The 22,163-nt window shown below is 42.7% G+C and overlaps 1 protein-coding gene across 1 annotated transcript in view; it reads right to left on the bottom strand.

Moving 5' to 3' along the window:
- DTL (denticleless E3 ubiquitin protein ligase homolog) overlaps positions 1 to 22,163 on the bottom strand; it is a 30,813-nt gene that overhangs the window by 5,716 nt on the left and 2,934 nt on the right. Inside the window, exons 3-13 of the mRNA XM_082217552.1 lie at positions 22,023 to 22,121; positions 21,546 to 21,607; positions 20,551 to 20,671; positions 19,402 to 19,467; positions 19,089 to 19,204; positions 17,664 to 17,737; positions 16,879 to 16,982; positions 16,037 to 16,141; positions 12,743 to 12,855; positions 4,162 to 4,251; positions 2,317 to 2,452 (exon numbers count right to left, since the gene is read on the bottom strand). Coding sequence (XP_082073678.1) covers positions 2,317 to 2,452; positions 4,162 to 4,251; positions 12,743 to 12,855; positions 16,037 to 16,141; positions 16,879 to 16,982; positions 17,664 to 17,737; positions 19,089 to 19,204; positions 19,402 to 19,467; positions 20,551 to 20,671; positions 21,546 to 21,607; positions 22,023 to 22,121 — 1,086 coding nt within the window. The remainder of the gene's footprint in view (positions 1 to 2,316; positions 2,453 to 4,161; positions 4,252 to 12,742; positions 12,856 to 16,036; positions 16,142 to 16,878; positions 16,983 to 17,663; positions 17,738 to 19,088; positions 19,205 to 19,401; positions 19,468 to 20,550; positions 20,672 to 21,545; positions 21,608 to 22,022; positions 22,122 to 22,163) is intronic.

Raw genomic sequence — 22,163 nt, 5'->3', positions numbered from 1 at the left:
ACTCTAGCCAGCTCCTTCTGTTTCCTTTCTGTAGATATCATCAATCTTTTTAGCAACTGGGAAAACTACTTCAAAAGCTTTTATTTTTATGTGGTGGAATAGAGGGAAAGACCTCTCCCTGCCCTCTGGGCAAGAATATAACACAAAAGCAGCCCAGCTGGATTAGACAAAGTGTCCACCTAGCCTGGCATCATTTCCCTTAGAGATACAGGTCCAAAGAAGACTTCACGGGGCATGAGCATGAGGGTTCCACCCCCCACATCCCTATGTTCCCAGCATCTGACATTCCAAGGTATACTGCTTCCAGACATCAGGCTCCATTAAGGCTTATGGTTAATAGCTATGACCAAAGCTCCTCTATGTATTACTCCAGCCCATTTTAAAGTCCTCTAATCTAGTGGCCATTATGTTTTGTGGCAGTGAATTACACATGGTAATCATGCATTTCTAGTCTCCTGAGCCTAGAGCCCATCAATTTCATCAGCTGACCTTGGAGTTCTCGTTTTATGGAGGCAGAAACTTTTCTCCTTATTGACTCATTCCATTCCTCATTATGCACATGCAGCTTCCAGGTCGCCTCCCCCACTCCAAACCCTAGCCTTTCCTCAAAGAAAATGTGCCTTATCCCTTTGGCAATCTGGGCTGCCCCTTTTTCAGTGATATCCACAGAGCGAGCATGCATGTGATAGGTGCACTTCACTCTACAGTATGCAGTTGAATTTCTGGTATTTTTGTTTATTGACATCTATTATACAATTCTTATGGAATTAGGGTGTGTGGCTATCTTAGCCACAAGATGGCTGCTAAGTCACTCCTCGGGATGAAAAGCTCTCTAACTACACATTGGGAACAGAGAAAGAATGATCCGAACACCATGAAGAGATCAGCAGCACAGGATGCTGCAACTACATCTGAACTGAAGGAAGGAGAATGTCTTGGCACATCTCAAGAGACCTGAACTTTTGCTTTTGTTTCAGTTTACTAACTTTACTTTCTTTGCTTAAAATAGACTGTGTGTGAATGGACTGTATGCTTGTACCTGTAAGTGTATGGTTGTAAATGAGACTATGGAGAACATATTATGAGAGAGGCTTTATGCCTCAAGCAGAAAGACAGCCTGTTTCCCTATTACTGTGAAATCCCAGGGCAGGGAGCATGATCCAGAGTATTGTTGTTTTAAACTGTACCATAGGATCAGTCTATCACCAATAATAAATGTTGTGCTAGCAAGTGGTCTATGCCACTGTCTTATGCCTTAGTGCGTAAGTGTGAATTGTGTGATTCAATCACAATCCACTGAAACAGTTTTACCACGTTGGTGATTCTTTTTCTTCTTTGTTATTGAGTTGTGGGAAGAAGGGGATAGGGGGAAGAGTGTTTCCATGGGTATGCTTCAACAATTGTGAAGTGACAGATTACTGAATTTTCCACATGATCACAAAACAATAAAACTGTATTTTTTGGAGGAATATTAAATAATCTAGAACCAATTGTTTGTGGGATAACATGCTGAAGTTTATAATTAAAGGTTAAAACCATAGAGCAGTGATGGCCAAACTTGGCCCTCCAGCTGTTTTGCAACTACAATTCCCATCATCCCTAACCACTCGTCCTGTTAGCTAGGTGGGAAGGAAGGCTGCCTGATTATGACTGATGAGCTTCAGTAATTTTCAGTTGTCTCAAGTGGGCCCTGGGAGCACAATGTCTGAGAACCTCTGGACTACGCAATACAACCAATTGTAACTTTTCTTTATTTGCATAATTCACAGAGAATCCTTAAAAGATAGATAAGAAAAATTATTCTTGATTTCAGGGCTAACATAATCAGCTCCAGGTGACCAGCTTACTGCATTAACTTGCAGAGCTGTTTGAATGCTTCCACTTCTTACAAATCTGTGGCAAGATTGGGTTTTACCATGCCTTTAAATGCTGTTTTAAGCTGGTAATCACCGAGCCACAATTTTGCCACATGTCTGCAATGCTTTTTGACATTCAACCTGTTACCTTGAATACACACACGTTCATATTCTGTGGCAGCTGTATTCTCTCAGCTGCACATCAAACTGATAACCTGAATTAGGCTTATGTACTTTTAATTACTAGTCTTCCATGAGCTATGCAGTGCGGTGGAAAAAATCATCTTCCGGCTACACAGGTATCTCACACACTGACAAGACATCAGTTTCATATAGCTGTTGCGAAAACCGTTCTTGAACCTAATTTATGCTATGCCTCTGCTTTATTAAAGAAATTACCCCGAAGCTACAAATCTACTGCACAGGAGAGAACATTTGTCAGCGTCTCGGAAGTTCTTACCTGTTCCACTTTGTTCTCCCACTTTCTTCTGGCAGGCCCAACCCACCAAGCTGCTTTTGTCTAGACAGTTCTCTCCTTCGGTTCCTCGCTTTAAGCGCCAAATCTTGATGGTGTTGTCGTCTGAACATGTGGAAATCTGCAAAAGAGCACAGGGAGCCACCTGAGAAATGCCACACTTCACAAACAAGGGAAGATACTGACTCTCTAACAAATAGTGGAAGAGTGGCGAGTTTTGGGAATGGTAAATGTGTCAGAAAAGGGACTTGCAGCTATCCTGCTACATTGAGAACCTCAGGCTCTCTCTTTATTAGGATGTAATGCTATGTCATTTCAGATTAGAGCCTGGTAGAAGTATGAGTCAGTAATTTTTTTTTAAACCACCTGTCTTATTAAGTTTAAATCAATAGATTTCTATACTGCCTCTTAAATAAATTTCAGAGCTGTTTATGGAATTAAAATATAATAAAACATAGCAAGAGAAAAAAAGGTATGAAATGGGCCTTTAGGCTATAACATCTGGTTCCAATAATTGAGAAATATGTCTCTATGCTACCAAGATGAGATGCTGGCTGTAGTTTTTGCATTTTCTGCTGCTGCTTTTTATAGATTATGTTTTATGCTGTTGTTTCATTCTGTAAATCCATTTTTTAAAATGTTTTATTGTTTTAACAGTGATGTTGTTAGCTGTCTTTGACAATCTATTGGAATGGTGAGATATTCAGTTTTGAAACCTGTAACTTTGTAAATGATGAAATATTAAAAACCTTATTGGGGAAAGAATTCTACAAAGAGGTACTAGCTCTTCAGTTGACAGGATTTGTTAATCCACTCTTGAGCTTACAAATCAAACACACACACAAAACGAACAAGGGAGATAGCCCCTGTCTTTAGGCTTACAATCTTGACAAGACACATCACAAGAGGAAAAGGGATTGGGAGAAATGAAGAACTAAGCAAACACGTGTTCCATGTACAAGAACATGTGAGAATAAAAAAGGGGTTGCCTGGTTCAAAGATAACCTTGCCAGACAAGGCCTTAAAAATAAATAAAATTATTGTTATTAAAAAATTTCTTAGTTTACAAAACTATGTGCATTGTCTCTTTTTTCCAAGTTGTGTTTTCTACAGATCAATTACATTTGTTGTGAGACATTAGTGTTGTATATAGTAGAAGGCTGGGGAAGAAAAGAGGGGGTTGGGATGGTAAAACTTATATTCTTTTACTTAGTGCATGCGTGAGATTTTATGTCAGAGTCACTTGGGTAGGTTCTCTTTCTATTTGTTTATTACATTTCCTTGGTAGTGAGAGGGATGGGGGAGCTGGAGTATGGTTGGTTGTCTTTAGTTGGTTGTAGTGAGATTTTTTTTCCCTTGTGTGTGTGTGGTGGCGGAGGAATTATTGGGTCAAGCTAGCCATATTGATTCATATGCTATTGGTGGGTTCTTGTTGTTGTCTTGTTGGGCTGTGTATGTGATAAAGGGGAGTTATACCAAAGTGAAGGCATACTCTTCTATTTGTCCCCATGTCAGTTTCAGTCTATTGATTAGCTTTTCTAGTAAGGCACATAGTTTGATACCAGTGGCCCATGTATATTCCTGACAGGTCTTTCCAGTGGTCCTTCTGAGCTCCACAAATGGTGCTCTACAACTGAAAAAAGGTCCTTTCATCTGCCTCATCTCACAGTGGGAGAGTCAGTTGTATAGCCAAGGGCGTAAGGCTATCTGGGCAGGAGAAGCTACTTTTGCTTTGAAGCAAATGAAAAGAAATTATATTTAGGCTTTTGTTAGTGGAGTTTCTTTCAGAAGGCAGGCATAAGGAGAGACTTTGAAAACGTGGAAGCAAACCTTAGTGAAGTCAGATGGACTCCAGGCAACAGAGGTGACCTCCTGCAAGTGGCCAATGAGCATCATGGGAGGAAGTTGGGGCTCAGATACCTATAGAAAGGAAGAATTGCAGAGAAAGTCAGAAAAGCGAAGACACCGGAACATCAAAACATCTAAGTATCAGAAGGGCAAACATCAGTCTGGGATATTTTCCAACCTGGTGCTCTCTGAGTGTTTTGTACTACAACTCCCATCAGCCGCAGCCAGCACAGCTGGGGTTGATGGGAGTTGTAGTACAAAACATGTGGAGGGCGCCAAGTTAGCAAAATCTGCTCTGTAATCCACCATTACCAAACAGTGCTCCCTTTCAAACAGTGCAAGTTTAAAAGGAAGTTGAGAAACAGCGGCATGCCGAGGAAATGTGTGTGTGTGTGCGCACACACACATACAAAATGTTAAAAGCCATCCAAATTCTGCACCTAAAGAAGCTGTACAAATCATGCAAATTTGCAAGGCCTCACTTATTTTGCTCAGTTTGCACCAATTGTCTCACTTGTAGCGAGGGGAAAGAACGATGCAGGACACAACCTTCACTTCCCAACCACTGGAAATGTAACTCAGCTGCCACATCAATTCCTGGCTTCAGAGATATCAGCAGCTGTTGGCTGCACACTTTCAAGCATATCTTATATAGTATCATAGAATTGTAGAGTTGGAAGGGGTCATGAGGGTCGTCTAGTCCAACCCCGCCCTCCACAATGCAGGAATCTTTCATGCAATGTGGGGTTCGAACCCACAACCCTGGGATTAAGAGTCTCATGCTCTACCGACTGAGATATCTTGTCAGCCATAAATCCCATGAGCTTCTTTTAAAAATTATATATATTCCCCACCCCACAACCTGTTCAGTGTTTTAAGTAACATGATTTTAAAACAAACAAATAAGGTTGTCAGAAGTCTAAATTCTGCACTCAGAACCACCATTCCTGCTTTTTCCTTCCCCATCTTACCCTAGGACTGATATAGGGAAACCTTTGGCTTCCCGGATGTTGTTGGACTATGACTCCCTTATCCCCAACCTTTGGCCATTCTGGCAGAGGGGCTGGAGGGAGTTGGAGTCTGACAACATCTGGAGTGCCATAACTTCCACATCCTAGCTCTAGAATCACAGCACACACAAACCTTGCCACATACAGAACAGGCATCATAAGCCCAGCTCATCAGCGGCGCTTACAAAATCTCCATTTCTTAACACCTTAGAGTTACAGTGGTACCTCGCAAGACGAATGCCTCGCAAGACAAAAAACTCGCTAGACGAAAGGGTTTTTTGTTTTTTGAGCTGCTTCGCAAGACGATTTTCCCTATGGGCTTGCTTCGCAAGACGGAAACATCTTGCAAATTTGTTTCCTTTTTCTTAACACCGTTAATACAGTTGCGACTTGACTTCGAGGAGCAACTCATAGAACGAGGTGTGGTAGCCTTTTTTGAGGTTTTTAAAGACTTTGGTGATTTTTGAAGCTTTTCCAAAACTTTCCCGACACCGTGCTTCGCAAGACGAAAAAAATCGCAAGATGACAAAACTCGCGGAACGAATTAATTTCGTCTTGCGAGGCACCACTGTATATTTTGCAGACAGCCTTGGTATGAATGACGTCTTTCAAAAAAAGACAAGCATTTTTAACCCAGGAAAAGTAATAGGGAATAAATTTAAGTGTGCAGGTACGGAAAGCTAGAAATCCATACATATGTTGGACACATCCTGTATTACATCAGCCTGGGTTGGGAAACCTGCGGTCCTTCAAATATTGCTGGACTCCCAACTCTTATCAGCTCCAACCAACATGAGAAATGCTCAGGGATGATGGGGGAGTTGGAGGCCAGCAATATTTGAAGGATCACAGCTTCTCTGATGCTGGCATAAAGCCAAAACCCTGTACCCTGTCAAGAACCTGCAAAATGTATCAGCTATGTATGAGTCACTTCAAGTGCAATCTTTTCCATTCTCAAATAATGCAGAATATTTTGGAAAAGTATGGGGTGGCAACAAAGATTATGAGACAGGTGGCGTGGGGAGAGTAGAAAGAAGTACTGATTTTTTTCAGTCACCCTTGCACAGCCTGCTGTAACTCCAAAAAGCTCAGAGCAGCTTACCTCTGGTTCCCTGGCAGGCTCATACCCAGAGAGCTTATGGGGACAGATCTGCTTAGCTTCAGCAGCGTAGCATGTGCCTTCAGACTATCCTCTGCCCCATGTAGGGCACAGCACAAAAATCCCCACCACCTCCCAAACACACACAACTTCAGCATTCCTGCTTTTCCCTTTGAGACTCCTTGGTTGATTTACCAGGACACTTTCAAATGCTTCTGCAAATCCACAAGGCAAAGTAATTTGCTCTGATGAATTAGGCTGAAATCCTTTGGAAGCCCGATTCTGTGTTAGATTCCCTGTTGCAGTGTGCAGACAGAACGTCCATATAGGAAGCTATCTGTAAATCAGAATTCTTTTCTTGAAAGGTCAAGGCAACACCCTTCTGCTTCTCATACAGAAACAACCGGTTCTGTTTGACTGCGATGAATTCAGAAACCTCAGTAGGCCTTGTTGCTAGATTTGCTTGCTGTGAGTCAAAGGCGACTATGGGGTGTGGCCTTTATCCACTTTCAGGGGGGCCGAGTGCCACAGCCTACCTGGGGCCTCTACACTTGCCTGGTCCACCTCTTAGCTATGCCATGGCCTTTTGACAGGACTAATGTCATGACCAGCAGCTCCTTGCACACTGTGTGGCAGAGGAGCTTGTGTGTGTGTGTGTGAGAGAGAGAGAGGGGGGGGGAGGCTCAGATGGGAAAGGGCCAGAGGAGATGTTGAAGAGTATCAGAAAGCAAGATAAAAGGTTAGTGTGTTATTTATTATTATATAAATAAAAAAACTGGGGATATAAAGGAAGGAGATAGGAAATAGGAAAGCAATTAAAAGGAGAAAGACGTGAACTTAAAGAGGCAAGGGAGTATGGATAAAAAGAAACCAGAAACTGGAGAGAGCTCAGTATGAAAGGAGAATGGGAGAAGTTAGAGGGATAAAAGGCATATGGGGGTGTGAAGGGAAAAAATATAAAAGAATGTCTTCTCTGGCGCAGCAAATGCCGCCTAAAATGGGATGCCTAAGTTGTACTTGGGTTGAGGAAAGTCAAGCTTTGGAACTCCTTGCCACACTGTGGTGTTCTAGCTATTTGCAAAGATGGTACTTTCCAGCTGGTTATGACGAACTCTGCCTCCATCCGCTGTCATTTTGTGACTGGCATGGACCCCTGATCACTGTTTTGCGACTGGTGGGACTCAGTAATTTCCAGCTGCTTCAACTGGTCCCTGGGGAGTGGACAGTTTGAGGACCCCTGTTCTACGGTTTCTTTCTGGAGAGACACTAAGAGGGACAGAGGCCCTGGGATCTCCACTTTCTGGACCTTGCATGCCCACCCCATCCTGAAAGTGCCTTAGGTGTAAAAAAATATTTCAGTACAGTCCTCTATGCATAACTCCTCCTGGCTATCTGTACTGACCGAGGCAGAAAACCTCCTAGCCATGCCGCAGGTGAGGAAGCAATTGGGAGAAAATGCCACGCCACCTACTCTGACTCATTAGGCCGCTAATGAATAAGGAGTAACCTAAGCTAACCTCAAGCTGCAGCAGATTCTCAGATGCTCAATTCTATTTTTCAGCCACTCTCCTTCCCAAAGCTGTGAGTCACCGTCAGCAATGTGATATTTGACGAGGATTTGCACTGATGACTAAGCGAACTTTATTAAATTCTTCACCATGTGGGTAAATGAAGCTTTGCAAGGATGTATGAAAAGCAAAAAAAGGATGCTCTACTTTTCCTGATCTAGTTCCTCTTTATTGTTCTGGCAGCTTGAAAAGCTATCCATAAAGTTCTTAAGTAGAATAGTGAGGATTGGGGTTAAGTCAGGTGGTGCATTTTAAAGAGGTTTTTGCCCCCTCTGAGTTTAGGTCAGCTTCTTGCCTATATATATTTAGAAAATGCCCTGTTCAAAACCCATCCTCTTTGCCAAAGGAGGCAACAACATGGAAACCAGAGCCCTTTTAAGGAGAACAGCTAAAGCTAAAGCTCTTGGTAGAGAGAGTATCTGTGTTTACATTTAGCCATTTCCCCCTTCCACAGTGTGTAGCAATATCTCACAATCCCTTATTAATGAGAGCAGGCCGAAAAAAGACATACTTCTTGCTGGGTCTGGATTCAACATTCATAAGGAATAATAATAAAAAAGCCCTAAGCAGCTGGTCCCAGTCCTAGGGATTGCATTGAGAGGTAACTGACACCTTTGAGCACATCCTTCCTTGCAAATGCTCATCTTTAGAGCAATAATCAATGCATGATGGAGCAATAAATGGATAAGCCCAGCTTTGGCTTAGCTCTACTATAGTTGGAAAACACTACCCACCCCCTGCCATAAAGCTTGTGAAATTGTAACTACCCAGACTTTCTGTGGCCCATAAGTTCAAAACCTGTTTTATGATTTTGAATTCCCTGAATAGCCATTTTATTTGTTTTTAATATGCTTTTATACTCCTGTTTCATGCTGCACTTCTGTTTTGATGAAAATGGTTATTTTATGTTGCACAGCGCCAAGAGATTTACAAAACTTTAAGCAGCTTATAAATGCTCTTAAACCAAATAAACAAACAGACAATCCCAAATGTCAGCCTACAATTCAGGCCTGGCACGCTGGCAAGACGCTCCTGTCCAGAACAGCCAATCTCTGCATGGAAACAAATCTGCACTAATGGCGGAGCCAATTCATGTGCAGAAAAGGCAGAGTGGTGGAAGACCCCACAGCAAATACCCAGGCCCTGCAATAGACCTGGATAGGGAACATGCAGCCCTCCAGATCTGGACTGCAATTGCTGCCATCTCTGGCCACTAGCTGATGGGAGTTGGAATTCAACTTCTGGAGGGCCAAAGGTCCTTGTCCCTCGTCTAAGAATGACCAATGCTTTCACCTCCAATGGCTGCCTTCTCCCCTACCAGCTCCTGATAAGCACTCAGGCTTCTTAGAATTAATCACATTTGAAGCTGCGCTGCATGTGGGGTGCCTATAGTGGCCCATAAGGACAACGGATATTCCACAGCCTCCTCTTGCCATAGTTTTCAGCCACAACAAGTTGTGTACACAACAAAAGAAACTACCAGGATACTTTTTGTGGAGTACTGCCTTGAGGTATCCCAAATGCTGAGGCAACAATAAATCTTGCTCTTTATTACTAATGCACCTCCTTTCCTTACAGCATATTGATTACACTGCTTCCAGAGAAGGTTATGGCGATGAGGGAACTTTACCTCAGGACACTAGGTTGGAACTGGAAGCAATGATTTAACTCCAGTGTGCTCAATGAAGTGACAGACGTCTTAATAAATTTCCCTCCTATTGGACGGTCAGGTTGCAGGACAAGGAGTTGGAGGGTTGGGCCAGGTAGCCATGTAATACAAGGAGGATGGCAGGAACGTCTCTTGAGAAGTTAAGCCCATGGGTTCAGCATACAGTGCAGACAAAAAATGAGGCAAGTTCACCCAGGGAGTGATGGTTATTATCTCCATGCAGTCTTACACCTGATAGGCCACAATGAAGAATGACTTGTTAGTGTCGCGACTGGCTACTTTGCTTGTGTGAACCGGCCTCAACTCCAAGACTTAGCTCAGAGAAATGGCCAATGGCTCAGTGGTAGAATGCATGTTTTGCACGCGCAAGATGCCAGACCTAATTCCTAGACTGTTCAGGTAGGTTTGGGGGAAAATCCCTACCCTAAAGAGCCACTGCCAGCCTGTGTTGACAGTACCAAGCAACATGGACCACCGTAAGACTTGGTGAGAGGTGGCCCCCTACGCTCCTTTGAAGGTGGAAGAGGTTATTGCTTTGCGCAGAGACAACAGCTAATGAATAATGGTTTTTCAGTACCTAACAAGCAAGGCAATGTATAGTACATAATTTAAGATTAACAGAACACAAAACTGTATCTGCAAGATAATAATCTAAATAAACATATACTTGAGGTAAAGTAAGGAGGAGGAACATAAGGGAAGGACAATTAAAGGACACCAGTTCAAATCTCAGTGGAACAGAGAAGACTGGTAGATAATGGAGTATTTCAACTTTCAAAAAGGCTTTGACAGAAGTCTCTCAACCAAAGGTTCCTAAGGAAACTCTGCGATCACAGGGTAAAAGGATAAATCCTCTTATGGGCCAGAAACTGGATAAAAAGCAGGAAGTGGAGAACAGAAATAAATTGACAACTCTCACAACGGAGGGATGCAAGAAGGGAGATTCCCCCAAGGATCTCTGTTGGAACTGCTGCTTTTTAACTTGCCAAGAGAGAGAGAGACAGAAAAAGTATGAGACAAGAGATCTATTGTTTGGTCCAGCTAAGGATCTGGAATCAGGAGGCATATAAAGAGGGATTAAAGAAGACAGACAGGAGCAACAGAGCACAAACATTTTTTTATACAACAACAACAATGGAACTTTACAGTGAACTGAAGAGAAAGGGAGCCAGAGTAGAGAGACGACAAGGAGAAAGGTGGTCACATTTATGAAAAGCTGCAGAGTGGGTCTCTTCCAACTCAGAAGCTGACAACTTAAGGGCTGGACAGATTGTGTATTGAAAATACAGAAGATATACATGTTTCTGCTGTTGCTTTGCAGCAAAAGGCTTGGCTCTCTTGGGGGGGGGGCGTCTCTTGAGCTACCCGCCTTTCTGTAGTGCACTTGATCTCTGCATATGGCACAGCGACTTGGAATGCAGTGGGGAAAGGGAGGCACTGGAAGGCAGAGGATCATTCTTTGGGGCAAGGGGGTGAGGGGGATATATAGCCTTCTGTTCTTTCCAATGTTATGATTTTGGCTTCTCTGCTCAAAATAAGGAAAGGAATCATGTAGATGTCAGTATGGCATGATTCAATTTCATTTTTTGTTCCCCTCTCAGGATCTGATGTGTTCCTGGTGTGGAACAGTGTGGTGGGAAGGAACTTGTATCCAGTTTTTGGTAGCTGATAGATGAATGAATCCATGCGCTAACATTCCAGAATTTAGGACAGAAGTTTTAAGAATCACACATGAGGAAAGACCGCCCATTACACAGTTTAAAAGTGCAACCACATATTTGTACCTGCCGTGTCCAAAGTCAACCCAAGTTGACAGGGGAAGAAGTGGTCCCTCTAGATTCTTATTCTGGACAGGGACAGCCTAATTTATGTTGTCTATGCTGTGGTAATCTCTGGGTTAGATTACTGCAATGTGTTCTACACAGGGCTGTCTCTGAAGACTGTTCTGAAACTTCAGCTAGTGAAGAATTTGGTGGCCAGGTTGCTCACCAGGGCAAGATGGTTTGAGCATATAACACTGATCCAATGGCACTGGCTGCCAATTAGCTTCTGGGCCCAATTCAAAGTGCTGGTATTCACCTGTAAAGCCTTAAACAGCTGAAGACTGCAATACCTCAAGGACCACCTCTTTCCATATGAATCTACCTGGACCATGAGATCATCATCCTAGGCCCTTCTTTGTGCGCTTACTCCATGAGAGGTGCGGAAGGTGGCAACAAAAGAATAGGCCCTTTCTGCAGTGGCTTCCCACTTGCGGAATGCTCTACCCAGGGAAGTTTACCTGGCACCTTCATTATACACCTTTAGGCACCTGGCAAAAATGTTCCTCTTTAACCAGAACTTTGGCTGATTGACACCCAATGCCCTTTTAAATGTGTTGTGGGAGTGGGAGGTGGTGGTTATTGGCTTGTTCTTGTTCTTATTTTTATTATGTATTTTTTGTTTTTTTTACTTTGCAGTTTTACGTTGTGAACTGCCCTGAGATCTATGGACAAAGGGCAGTATTGAATATTTAATAAGTAAAATTTAGCAGAAGACATCTCTTACTGAGTTTGTTTTACACTGGATGGGGTGGACAAAAAAAAAAAAAAGCCTACATAAATAAGTGCCCTTGGGTGGAGAAATAATAATACAAAAGCCGTTTGCATTCCTCCTCACATCATCTCAGTGTGCCAGCTAAGCTTCTCAGCTGCTTGCCGGTGCTTGGGAATTTTGCTGAAAGCTCTGGCTCAGCCACCCTAATAATGCAAAGGCCTTAACTCCCGAATACTAAGCAGCTAGGAAGGTGAAAGGTGGAGCAGGAGGAGAGGAAGAAGAGAGACAAACCTGACGAAAGAGCTTGTGAAGTGGGTAAAGTGCGGGGGGGGGGGGGAGAATCAAAACAATTAAACCATTAGACTCTGTTAAATATGAAGGAAGAACTTTCAGCTTGTCATAGCTGGCTGAGTAAACAGGACCAAAAGAGATTTTTAAAAGGCCTATTAAAACCAGATTAAGATCAGCAACTTGAAATAAGCAGGAGCCAGGAGCCACAAGAGAAAGTAGAAGCAGGAAGTTAGCTGTTTTCTATCAGCGCTTGCATTTGGGCTTGACAGTTGTATACTCTTGGCACAGTAATGCTAGGAGCAGCCCCCCCCCCCCAATGATCCTGTCTCTGCCTCCTCTCCGTGTTCACTGGGTGTGGAAGAGACCAGCCACAAGGGATGGGGCTGCTTACCTTCCAGATGTAGGCATTCTGGTCACTTGAGCCGCTAATCAAGAACTGGTCATCTGGGCTGATGCTGGATTTGACATAGAAACTGGAATTTTGATGCCCACTGAAAATGGACCCTGAGATTCAACAAAGAAAACCAAACTTTCAGGATTAGTCAGTAGTTATAGACGCACAGACCAAAAGTGCATCCATTTCCTGCCAGGTCACATACACTGAGGATTAGGGCCCCTTCCGCACTACACATATAAAGCAGTATCATACCACTTTTAAACAGTCATGGCTTCCACAGAAGAATCCTATACTGCCGTTTGTTAAGGTTGCCAAGAGTTGTTAGGAGACGCCTATTCCCCTCCCAAAGCTACAGTTGGAAGAGTGGTTTAACAACCGGTCCTGCTTCTCAGGGAACTCTGGGGAATTGTAGCCCTGGATCTGAAGCTCTAGCCATCCCTGACTATTGGCAGTGCTGGCTGGGGCTGATCGGAGTTCAACATATGGAGGGCACCAGGTTGGGGAGGCTGCTAGATCCTCTTATCCGCTGAAGAAACATCCCTTTGCAATAAAATATGAGAGGTCAAATAATACTCCCAGCAGTCTTTCGTCAACCCTTCATAATACTTTGCACCATTTAGTAAAATTTGAGCAACCGACTTCAGAAGCGAAAGTATTAGAAACTGGGCTTGTTTGGAAACAGATGCGCTCAGTTAAGCAACAAGTGAAATGGTTGGGAAACTTGCTTCACTTGACACAAAGCCTACATGGAAGAAGAGCAAAGTGGAAGTTCAGTCCAAAGCTTTTCAGAAGTCATCTTCAAGAGGCTTTCGTTTCAGGCTGGGAGGGCCTTGGCTTACGGAGGGCAGGGGTGGACACACAATTAAGGGAAAGCTCACACAGTCAACAGAAGCACACTCTGGCCCAAGGAAACACTGCCAGTGCCTGATTAACATTTCAGGGCAAAGGCAAGCAACCACCACAATGCAGTTCCTAACTTTTACCCACAATGACTAAATGTTATTGTATAATGGTAACTCAATGTTTGTGTATATATGCTGGATTCTGCCTGTAAGTTCAGGCGTCTCATCTTATGGTCTACACGCTGATCAAACAGGAATCATGCTGTAAAGTGAACGTGTGTCTGCATGGCAAAAGGTGGGCAAGTTTCAGACTTGTCAGATCCACTTTGCCTTTTATTAGCAACCCCTCCCCCCCCCCAACTTCTACCTTCTACCAAGTAGAAGAGCCAGGTGCAACAACAACAAAAGTCGCAAGAATTTTAAAAAGAGTGCCTCTGAGCACATTCTGAGTTTAGGGATTTATTTCCAAAACTGAAACTTTCACACAAAAGTCCCCATTTTTAGGAGGCTTATTTAGGTGGAAAAGGTTGTTTCATTATTGCTACTACTGCTGAGCAATCAGGAGTCAGAAACCTGGGCCTGTCTGCAGCTCATGACCCAGAGATTGACCATTAGATCCTGATCTGCCTTCTGCTCAACCCTGCTGTACAACCCAGGAGGCTCTTACTGTAGTCTGGCATTCCAAAACTGACAAGGATTTCACCAGCAGTTTATGATAAAACAAAATTATTTTGGCAAATGATTTATACCCTGCTTTTCAAAAGGTTCCTGGTTTGGCTGACGAAAAGATCGCAATAAAACAAATCTGACCCGCTCTTCCCTTCGCCCCAGTCAGTTACCCTATGTACTCCTTGCAGTGCAGTTTTGCTCTGCTTCTCGGTCTTCAAAGCCCCCAGTTATGGCAGCTTCCTTAAACCTCTTAGCATTCAGCACTTCTTGGATAGAGAATGAAGCTCCAGCATGTGTCAGGGAAGCTGCTCCTCTCTCACTTCCTGCCTCTGGTATCCTGTTTCTCAAGGAGGATATGCACCAGCTTGGTGACACGGGTCAGTGGGCTATTTTTAAGGGCTCACCTGATCGATTACACCTTGGAACTACTGCCCCAAATAGCTGTGACTCTTGGCACGTCAAGAACTGGAAGTGGCTGTCACTAATGGGGAGAGTTACGTGCAGATGCCAAGAGCTCTGGGTTGACTGTGAAGGGGGAAAGGGCGCATTCCTAGCCTTAGCACAGAACGTTACCGAGGCCTCTTTCAGTCCTGAAAGAGAAGCTCATTGCGGCACCCATCATATAGACGGCAATACCATAACCTGCAGCGATAACTGACTTCAGAATAGTGAAGGTGGTAGGAGTTTCTTTGGTATGTGGATTTGACATATTGGGCTATTTGCTTCCTAACATTAAGGGAATACATACACTTGCTACCTTTGCAGTCTCCTTCCTTTAAGTACACCCAGCTGCCAGCAGCCTCTATGTTTTTCTTATACTGCTACCTCCCACCCCAGTTCCCTGCCAAGAAATAAATAAATAAAAATCCAGGTGCCACTAGAACAATGTTATTACTACAGCCAGAAATGTATACGTTTGCACAACTGCTTAATTAAAAAAATCAAGTATTTGACTATAAATGCAAGGCTCGGGATAAGGTGTTTAAAATTGCCTTTGGCAAAGTCACCCAGCACACCCAAACAAGTTCATTGGACCTAGCCAATTTTTATTAAAATTGTACAAAATTAAATTACAGGATATAGTATGAGCTCAGATGCTTGGAATGTAGACAGACGTCCATGAAAAGTTTGTCTCAGACCACATTTCCTCCAAAAGGGGATGGGTGGAGAAGAAAGTTTAAGTAATTATGCTCTATAGCAAAGAGACTTGAATTAGAGGAAGTACAAAAGGGAAAGCGAGCAGCACCTGCTCTTTTCCAGGCTTTCAGTATTTGCTGCTCTCTGGTGGCCTAAGAACAGATTTTGAAGAGAAGCCACTGGCTAAAGTGGCAGAGTGGAAAAAAAAACCCAAGAACTACTTCTCTCCATTATAATAGGATATGGAACTGAACATGGTAACAATTCACAACTATATTTCATGGGTATTTATTTAATCACTTATAACCCATTACAAGCAGATCCTCTATGGATACGTATAGGGTGCATTATAGTAATCAAGCAAATATTTAGATTTTATGAATACTGTGGCCCTACTTCTCAGTAAATGTAGGTGGAGATAACCGCGCAGCTTTGCCAACCTGGTGCCCCCAGATGCGTTAGACTAAAATTCCCATTAGCCCCAGTCAGCAAGGAGCAAGGCTCACTGCACACTGCAGAGGTTCTTTTACAGGAAATACACACAGGATTTGACGATGTACACACACATGCCATATTCACCTAAGCTTCATGAGCACCTAGGTTTAAGGATAATCTAGTGTGCGATATTAATCATTCTTACCTGGAGTGGTCCTTGTAGTCGACATACTGAACATGTATATATTGTCATCAGTGCAATTAGCGAATAGGCTGGTACCACTCGAGTCCAAAACAAGACTAGAATAACCTAGACGAGAAAAAGCTCTATGTCAAATGTACGATAAACAAGTAGCTGCTTAAGAAATCTATGGAGGGAATAAATAGAAACTGCAGCAAAATGGTGCAGTGTGGAACGCTCCCATCTGGAGTCCCACCCAGATAGCTCTCACTTTTCCATTCTAGGGTCATAGCAATACTGCAAACTTCTACTCAGCAGGCTGATCATTACCAACCCACACAAGCCACTCACCAGCAGTTCCACCACCTTCTCTGGATTGAGTTCCAGTTGTTTAGCATTCATCCAGCGCTTCTAAACTGAATTATGTGTTAAAGGAGTGGAGTTTGTTGATATCACGCTCCGTATTCCCAGATGACCCCACTCAGAGCCTTCATGTTGATGTTGAAAAGCACGGGGTGGTGGCAATATAGATGTTACAGGGCCAAGCAGCAGTCCCCAGGCACCATCTACTGGAATCAGTCCTCCAGTAGGAACAGAACCACCAAAGTTCTGTGCCATTAAACCCTAATCCATAAAGCCTATCCAGAAGGACACCATGGTCAATAGTATTGAAGGCAACTAGAAGATCCAGGAAAATTAGGACCCCACTCCCCACTCTTCTCCTGGAAAAGTTCATCGAGGCTGAAGCCAGATGGACAGATCTACATAATGTATCTCACCGTAAAGTGAAAAAGTAAAGGAAGACCTGTTTTGTTTTTAAGGGACTCTGGTTCCCTTCAGTTCTTCAGCACAATGCTAAAACATACCAAGCTTACGAGTGCTGGTCCCAGGGTAGCTGAAAGACCTGGATGGCACTGGATCCTGTCGATACGTGGTGTAGTTCTTGCGCAGGTCCCATACCTTGATTACGCTAAAATTCAAGAGACAGGCCCTCTCAGAACTCCACAGTTCTTTCTCATTTGTAACACACATACCAAGGGGAATGGAATGTTGCGGGAGGGTGCGAGATTGGAGGCCATGCCTTTTCCTTCAGAGCCTTGTGTCAAGATAAGGCATTCCACGCTCCATTGCCTCTGCCTCCCCCACCAATGACTGCATGGGTGGATATTTGCTTAAAAATGTGACCAGCTTATATGGGCACTCACAACTGAATAGGACAATATGCTGATCCATAGTTTGCTTTATGTATGTATGTATGTATGTATGTATGTATGCACCCGTTCCAGGACAAGGGTAAGAATCAGCTCAACTGTATGCATGTAACCAAGAGCCACCACCTATTTCCTCCCCATCTCCTTTTATCTCATTAGGTAATTTTTTTCTTTCCTGGAAAAAAAATAACTTGTGGTAAAATGCATCCCCGCAGGGAAATGAGGGAGTTTTTCCTGAGCGAACTCAAAATTGAGGACACATATAGCAAAGGAGCAGTGTTTATTCCAAATTGGCTTTCCATCTTTGCCCTTCACCTGTAAAATACAGGTATATTTCTGACTTGGTTTTTTTTTTTTGTTTGTTTTAGTACCAGATGGGCTTGATGTGGGACAGGAGCTAAGGAGGGTTTATTAAAGAATTGCCGCAATTGCTTCCTTACCCATCAACTGCCCCAGCTGAGATTAAGGTGTGTTCATCTTGAAGTAGCACCACTGTCACACTCTGCTGAAAATCCTAGGGAGAAGGAAGAAATTCTGTCTGAAAACCACAGAAAAGTTATGTGAGGTAGTTTCAGCCTTGATTTACCCTAAGCATTCCCTGTAAACAGCATCATTAAGCAGCTTCTCCCTGCTCCCCAATTGCTGCCCTAATATTAACAGAAGGTGGAAACCAAGGCGATGAAGTGGCATAGATGGAATATGAGTTCATGCCCTGCAGCCAGTGATACTCCTACTTATTAACTGCAAGGATTAAGTTTAAGATCGGCTGCAGAGAAGCAAGAGAAAAGGGAAGGAAGGGTATTACATCATCTCGGCTGAAAAACCAGCTGCCTTTGGCACTCCTCAATTGCCACTTAGCAGCAGCCATTCCATCAGGGTAGCTGAACTGTTCCAACCTAGCTGGTTGTTATAAGAACTGTAAGAACCTTATTGCCCCTCTGCATTCCTTTTTCCTTATGCATCGTATCATTTTGACTGCAAGCCACAGGGCAGTGACTGTATTACTACTTTTTGCTGGAAGCGTTTTCTGCTAAAGAGCAACGGAAAGGTAAGGTAAAAGCAGAATGGAAATTAATGTGTGGCAATGGACTGCAGCTCAGTGGTAGAGAATTTGCTTTAAATGCAGACTGTTCACTCCCTGGAATCGCCAGTTACGAAGGACCAGATAGCTGGTGATGTAAAAGACCCCTTTCCAACTGGAGATTCTGGAGAGCAATGCCAGTCTGGACAAACAAGTAGTCTGACCTGGCATAATGCATGTTCCTAGTAGGCACCAAGCAAAAACATTCCTCTTCCCCCAGAGCTTTGGCTGATTAAACAACCTTTTAAAACTGTGTCTGGGGGTGTATTGTTTTGCTTATTTCTGTTTCGATATTGTAAACCGCCCTGCGATTCCCAAATGAAGGGTGGCAAAGAAATTTACTAAATAAATAAATAGCAAAGGGGAGAGCGCTACAAATTCAAGATATACGTATGCATATGTATACAAGTGGTGTGTGATGCTGCCTGCGGGTGAATGTTCTGTAAGGTATACATGTGTGAGAAAGCACTAATACACATGGGAAAAATGAAAGAAGAAAAGTTTGTACACCAGACTGTGTGGGCATTAATTTGGAGAAAACCCTAACAGAATAGTCTGGTGAAAACAGTGGATTTTTGTTTTTTTATCTCTTGCTGGAAGCAAGGCTAGCTATTGATAGAGGCTCATGCAGACCTATTTCATTCAATTTGCTCACTCCCCGCCTCCACTCTCCAGTATTTACAATGTCCACAGTTTATTTTCAAGCCAAGGCAAAGCTCAACCTTATGCAGCAGAACATTCTATAATGCTAGTCTATAATGGCCTTCAGCTTCCAAATCCTTACCACTGAGGGAGCGAGTCCTCTCACATTCTGCTTTTTCTTCTTTAGTTTGGATGGAGTCTGCTTGTCTACTATGTTGTGGGCCCCACTTATTTGCTTCACCTGCCTGTAAAATCCATCTGAAAGGCAATTACAAGAAACAATATTAAAAGGACCTCCGCTGCATGGCAGTTCCACACAGAGAATGAGCTCGTAAATAAACTGAATTGGAAGGCTACTATCACACCACTACAAAGGGGGGAAAGTCAGCAAGCATTATGAATGCTGCACTCAGCCCATATTAAGTGAACAGCACTGGAATTATAATAGGATGTACCTTTCTTACTGCACCGTGTGTCCCAAACCATGATGTTTCCATCCCTTCCTCCAGTACAGAACACAGCTGTGGAATATACAGTGCAAAATTTATCATTAATAATTATATTTCTATTCTGCCCTTCATTCAAGGATCACAGGGCAGCTGTACATATACAAAAATATGTAACATAGTAACAAGTAAAAAACAATATCTCCCTCCCGCTGTTTAAAAGACCATTGATTGAGAAGAGAAATAGAAGAGAAACATTTTTACCAGGCACCTAAAGTTATGTAACAAAGGCATCAGGCAAGGCTCGCTGGCTAGGGCATTCTACAAGTGAGAAGCCACTGCAGAAAAGGCCCATTCTCGTGTTGCCACCCACCAGACCTCTCACAGGCATACGAAGATGAGCCTCAAATGATGATTGTGGGGTCCAGGTCGGTTAATATGGAGAGACACAGTCCTTGAGGTATGGCAGTCCTGAGCCATTTAATACTCTCAGAGTACAAAATAGTACTCTCAGTTTGAAATACTGAAACATTTTTCATATGCAATCCTGCAATTTAATTTAAGTTCGGTAATTATTTAGGAGGTATTCTGCATAACAACTTGAGGTTTAATAAACTTGCTTTACGAGGAATCTCTAATTCTTTTAACATCAGGTTTTGGCTTTGGACTCTATGACATCTCTATTTTCTATCTGTTTCTTCACTGCACCAAGCACGGGGCAGTAGGAGTCCTGTTTAGATGGCCGAGAAAGACTCAAAAAAACACCTTGAGGAGCTAAGCTGGAATCACTGCCTTTTCACCCACCAAAGCTCTGAAAAGGACACAATATCACCACAGAAGCAAAGGCATCAAAGGCTGCCAGCATACCTAGATGTACCAACATGAGACTTCTACCCCATTTATGCAGGACTAGCCACAATCTCATCTATTTAAAGGAAAGCCAAGGATTTCCAAACTTTCCTAGTAACACTGGAGCAGCTTTTTAAAAACCTGTGATAAATCTATAGAAAGACTGTAACACAGTGGCAGAAAGCAAGCTTCTCAGGCTCAAGAAGCAAGTCTCAGGCTCATTTCCTGGCATTTCCAGTTAACAGGGTCAATTAGCAGATGACCTCAAAAGTGGCGAGATATACTGAAATATAAAATAGGAATATTTACCTCTTTCAAATTTAGAGAAAGCAACCGACTTGAGGCTGCATTGGTGCCCTTTGCAGACTCCCAGTAGCTCACTAGTCCGTATATCCCAGACTTTTGCAGTTTGGTCTCCTGAAGCGGTAACCTTAAAAGATAAAGAAGTTAGCTAATCATTGTAGTTAAAAAAAGAAAGAAAGAAAAAGGCAGAGTCCTGTTGCCCTCCAAGACTATAGCTTGTATTGGCATGAGCTTTTGAAGGTAAACCGTGTTTCCTTTCAGCATAAAAGACACTCTTGACACTCTCAGTGCAAACCTATGGGTGTTTACTCCAGCAAGTTCAAAGGGACTTACTCCCAAGTCTGCATATGATTGCAGCCCTCGAAGGTGGCAGCAACAATATGACTCAGATATGAAGGTGGAAGTTTCAAAGGTAACTGAACCACAAATAACCAGGCCCCAATTTTGCAATTACTAGACCTAAGTTATGTAAATTTCAGTGATTCTACTCTGAATGGTACTGAATGCACTGTGTAAAACATACATACATTATAAGTTGTAAATTTTATATGCAGCTGCTGGGTCAAAGCATGGGATCTAAACTATTACTGTAAAGGCATTCTGTAAACAGAGAATCAATCATGAATTTTAGACAAACCGCAAGATACAGAATTGGATTCATTTATGGATACTGCCCCTTTACAATTTTTTTAAGAATGGCTAACAAGGTCAGCAGATATCCAAAAGGTTAAAAATGCCCCCTACTAATGGCCATCCTTGGTACATTTCTTTAAGAATCCACTTGTGGACAATTCTTTAATAGATAGATTGCCTCCTTTGGCCTATGAAACAACAGAACACAATGATTTACCTGCATATCATGTAAACCAACTTTTGAAAGTATGAGTGAGGTTACTGGGTCTACTAGTGATCTTATTACAGAAAAGATAGAAAGAACACTGGAATTTGTGACGGAATTTGTAAAGGGCTAAACAAGCAAAGGATAGTTTTAGCTTACTCACAATTTTATGTTCTCCAGGCACCCAAGCAAGATCAAAAACAGCGTTTGAGTGAGCCTGCCACTCTATTGGGAAAATAAAAGCCTGTGTTAGTTCCAAACAAACAGCTGTTGAAAAACACTGAAACAACTACAATTTACAGTATTGTGTGCACATAACTTTCATACAAACACAACTTCCTTTGTGGTAGAGTGGTTAGCAGGAAGAAACCCCAAGCACAGAGCAATGCATATAAGGTATGAAGGAGGTGGCAAGGAAATAATCATCCTCTGAAGTTTTGACTTGCCATCAACCAAGTAAGAAAGCAGTAATGGAGGCAGACATAAGAATTACAATGAAAGGTATGCTATGCTACTTTTTAAATATTGAAGTTCTTGTTCCCAATAACTGCCAATTATTTAATCAGTCAAAACACTTTTTTTGTTTACTGCCGTTATCAACTAATTCAGCTCATAGTTCCCATCAAGGTTTCCCTTTTACCTCTAAAAATCCCCTTGTTACTGTTTTGTGTATGGGTGTCATACAGCCTAACAAATCCTTCTTCATTTGCAACGGCAAGTACATGCTGCACATCTGGAGCTGGAAAACAAAGCAGTATTTGTACGTTTGAAAACATTTTTA

The sequence above is a fragment of the Podarcis vaucheri genome, assembly GCF_965113315.1.
Source record: "Podarcis vaucheri genome assembly, chromosome: 3".
NCBI classification, from domain to species: domain Eukaryota; kingdom Metazoa; phylum Chordata; class Lepidosauria; order Squamata; family Lacertidae; genus Podarcis; species Podarcis vaucheri.
Note: the sequence above shows the minus strand (reverse complement) of the source record. Positions and strands in the feature narration are given on the sequence as shown.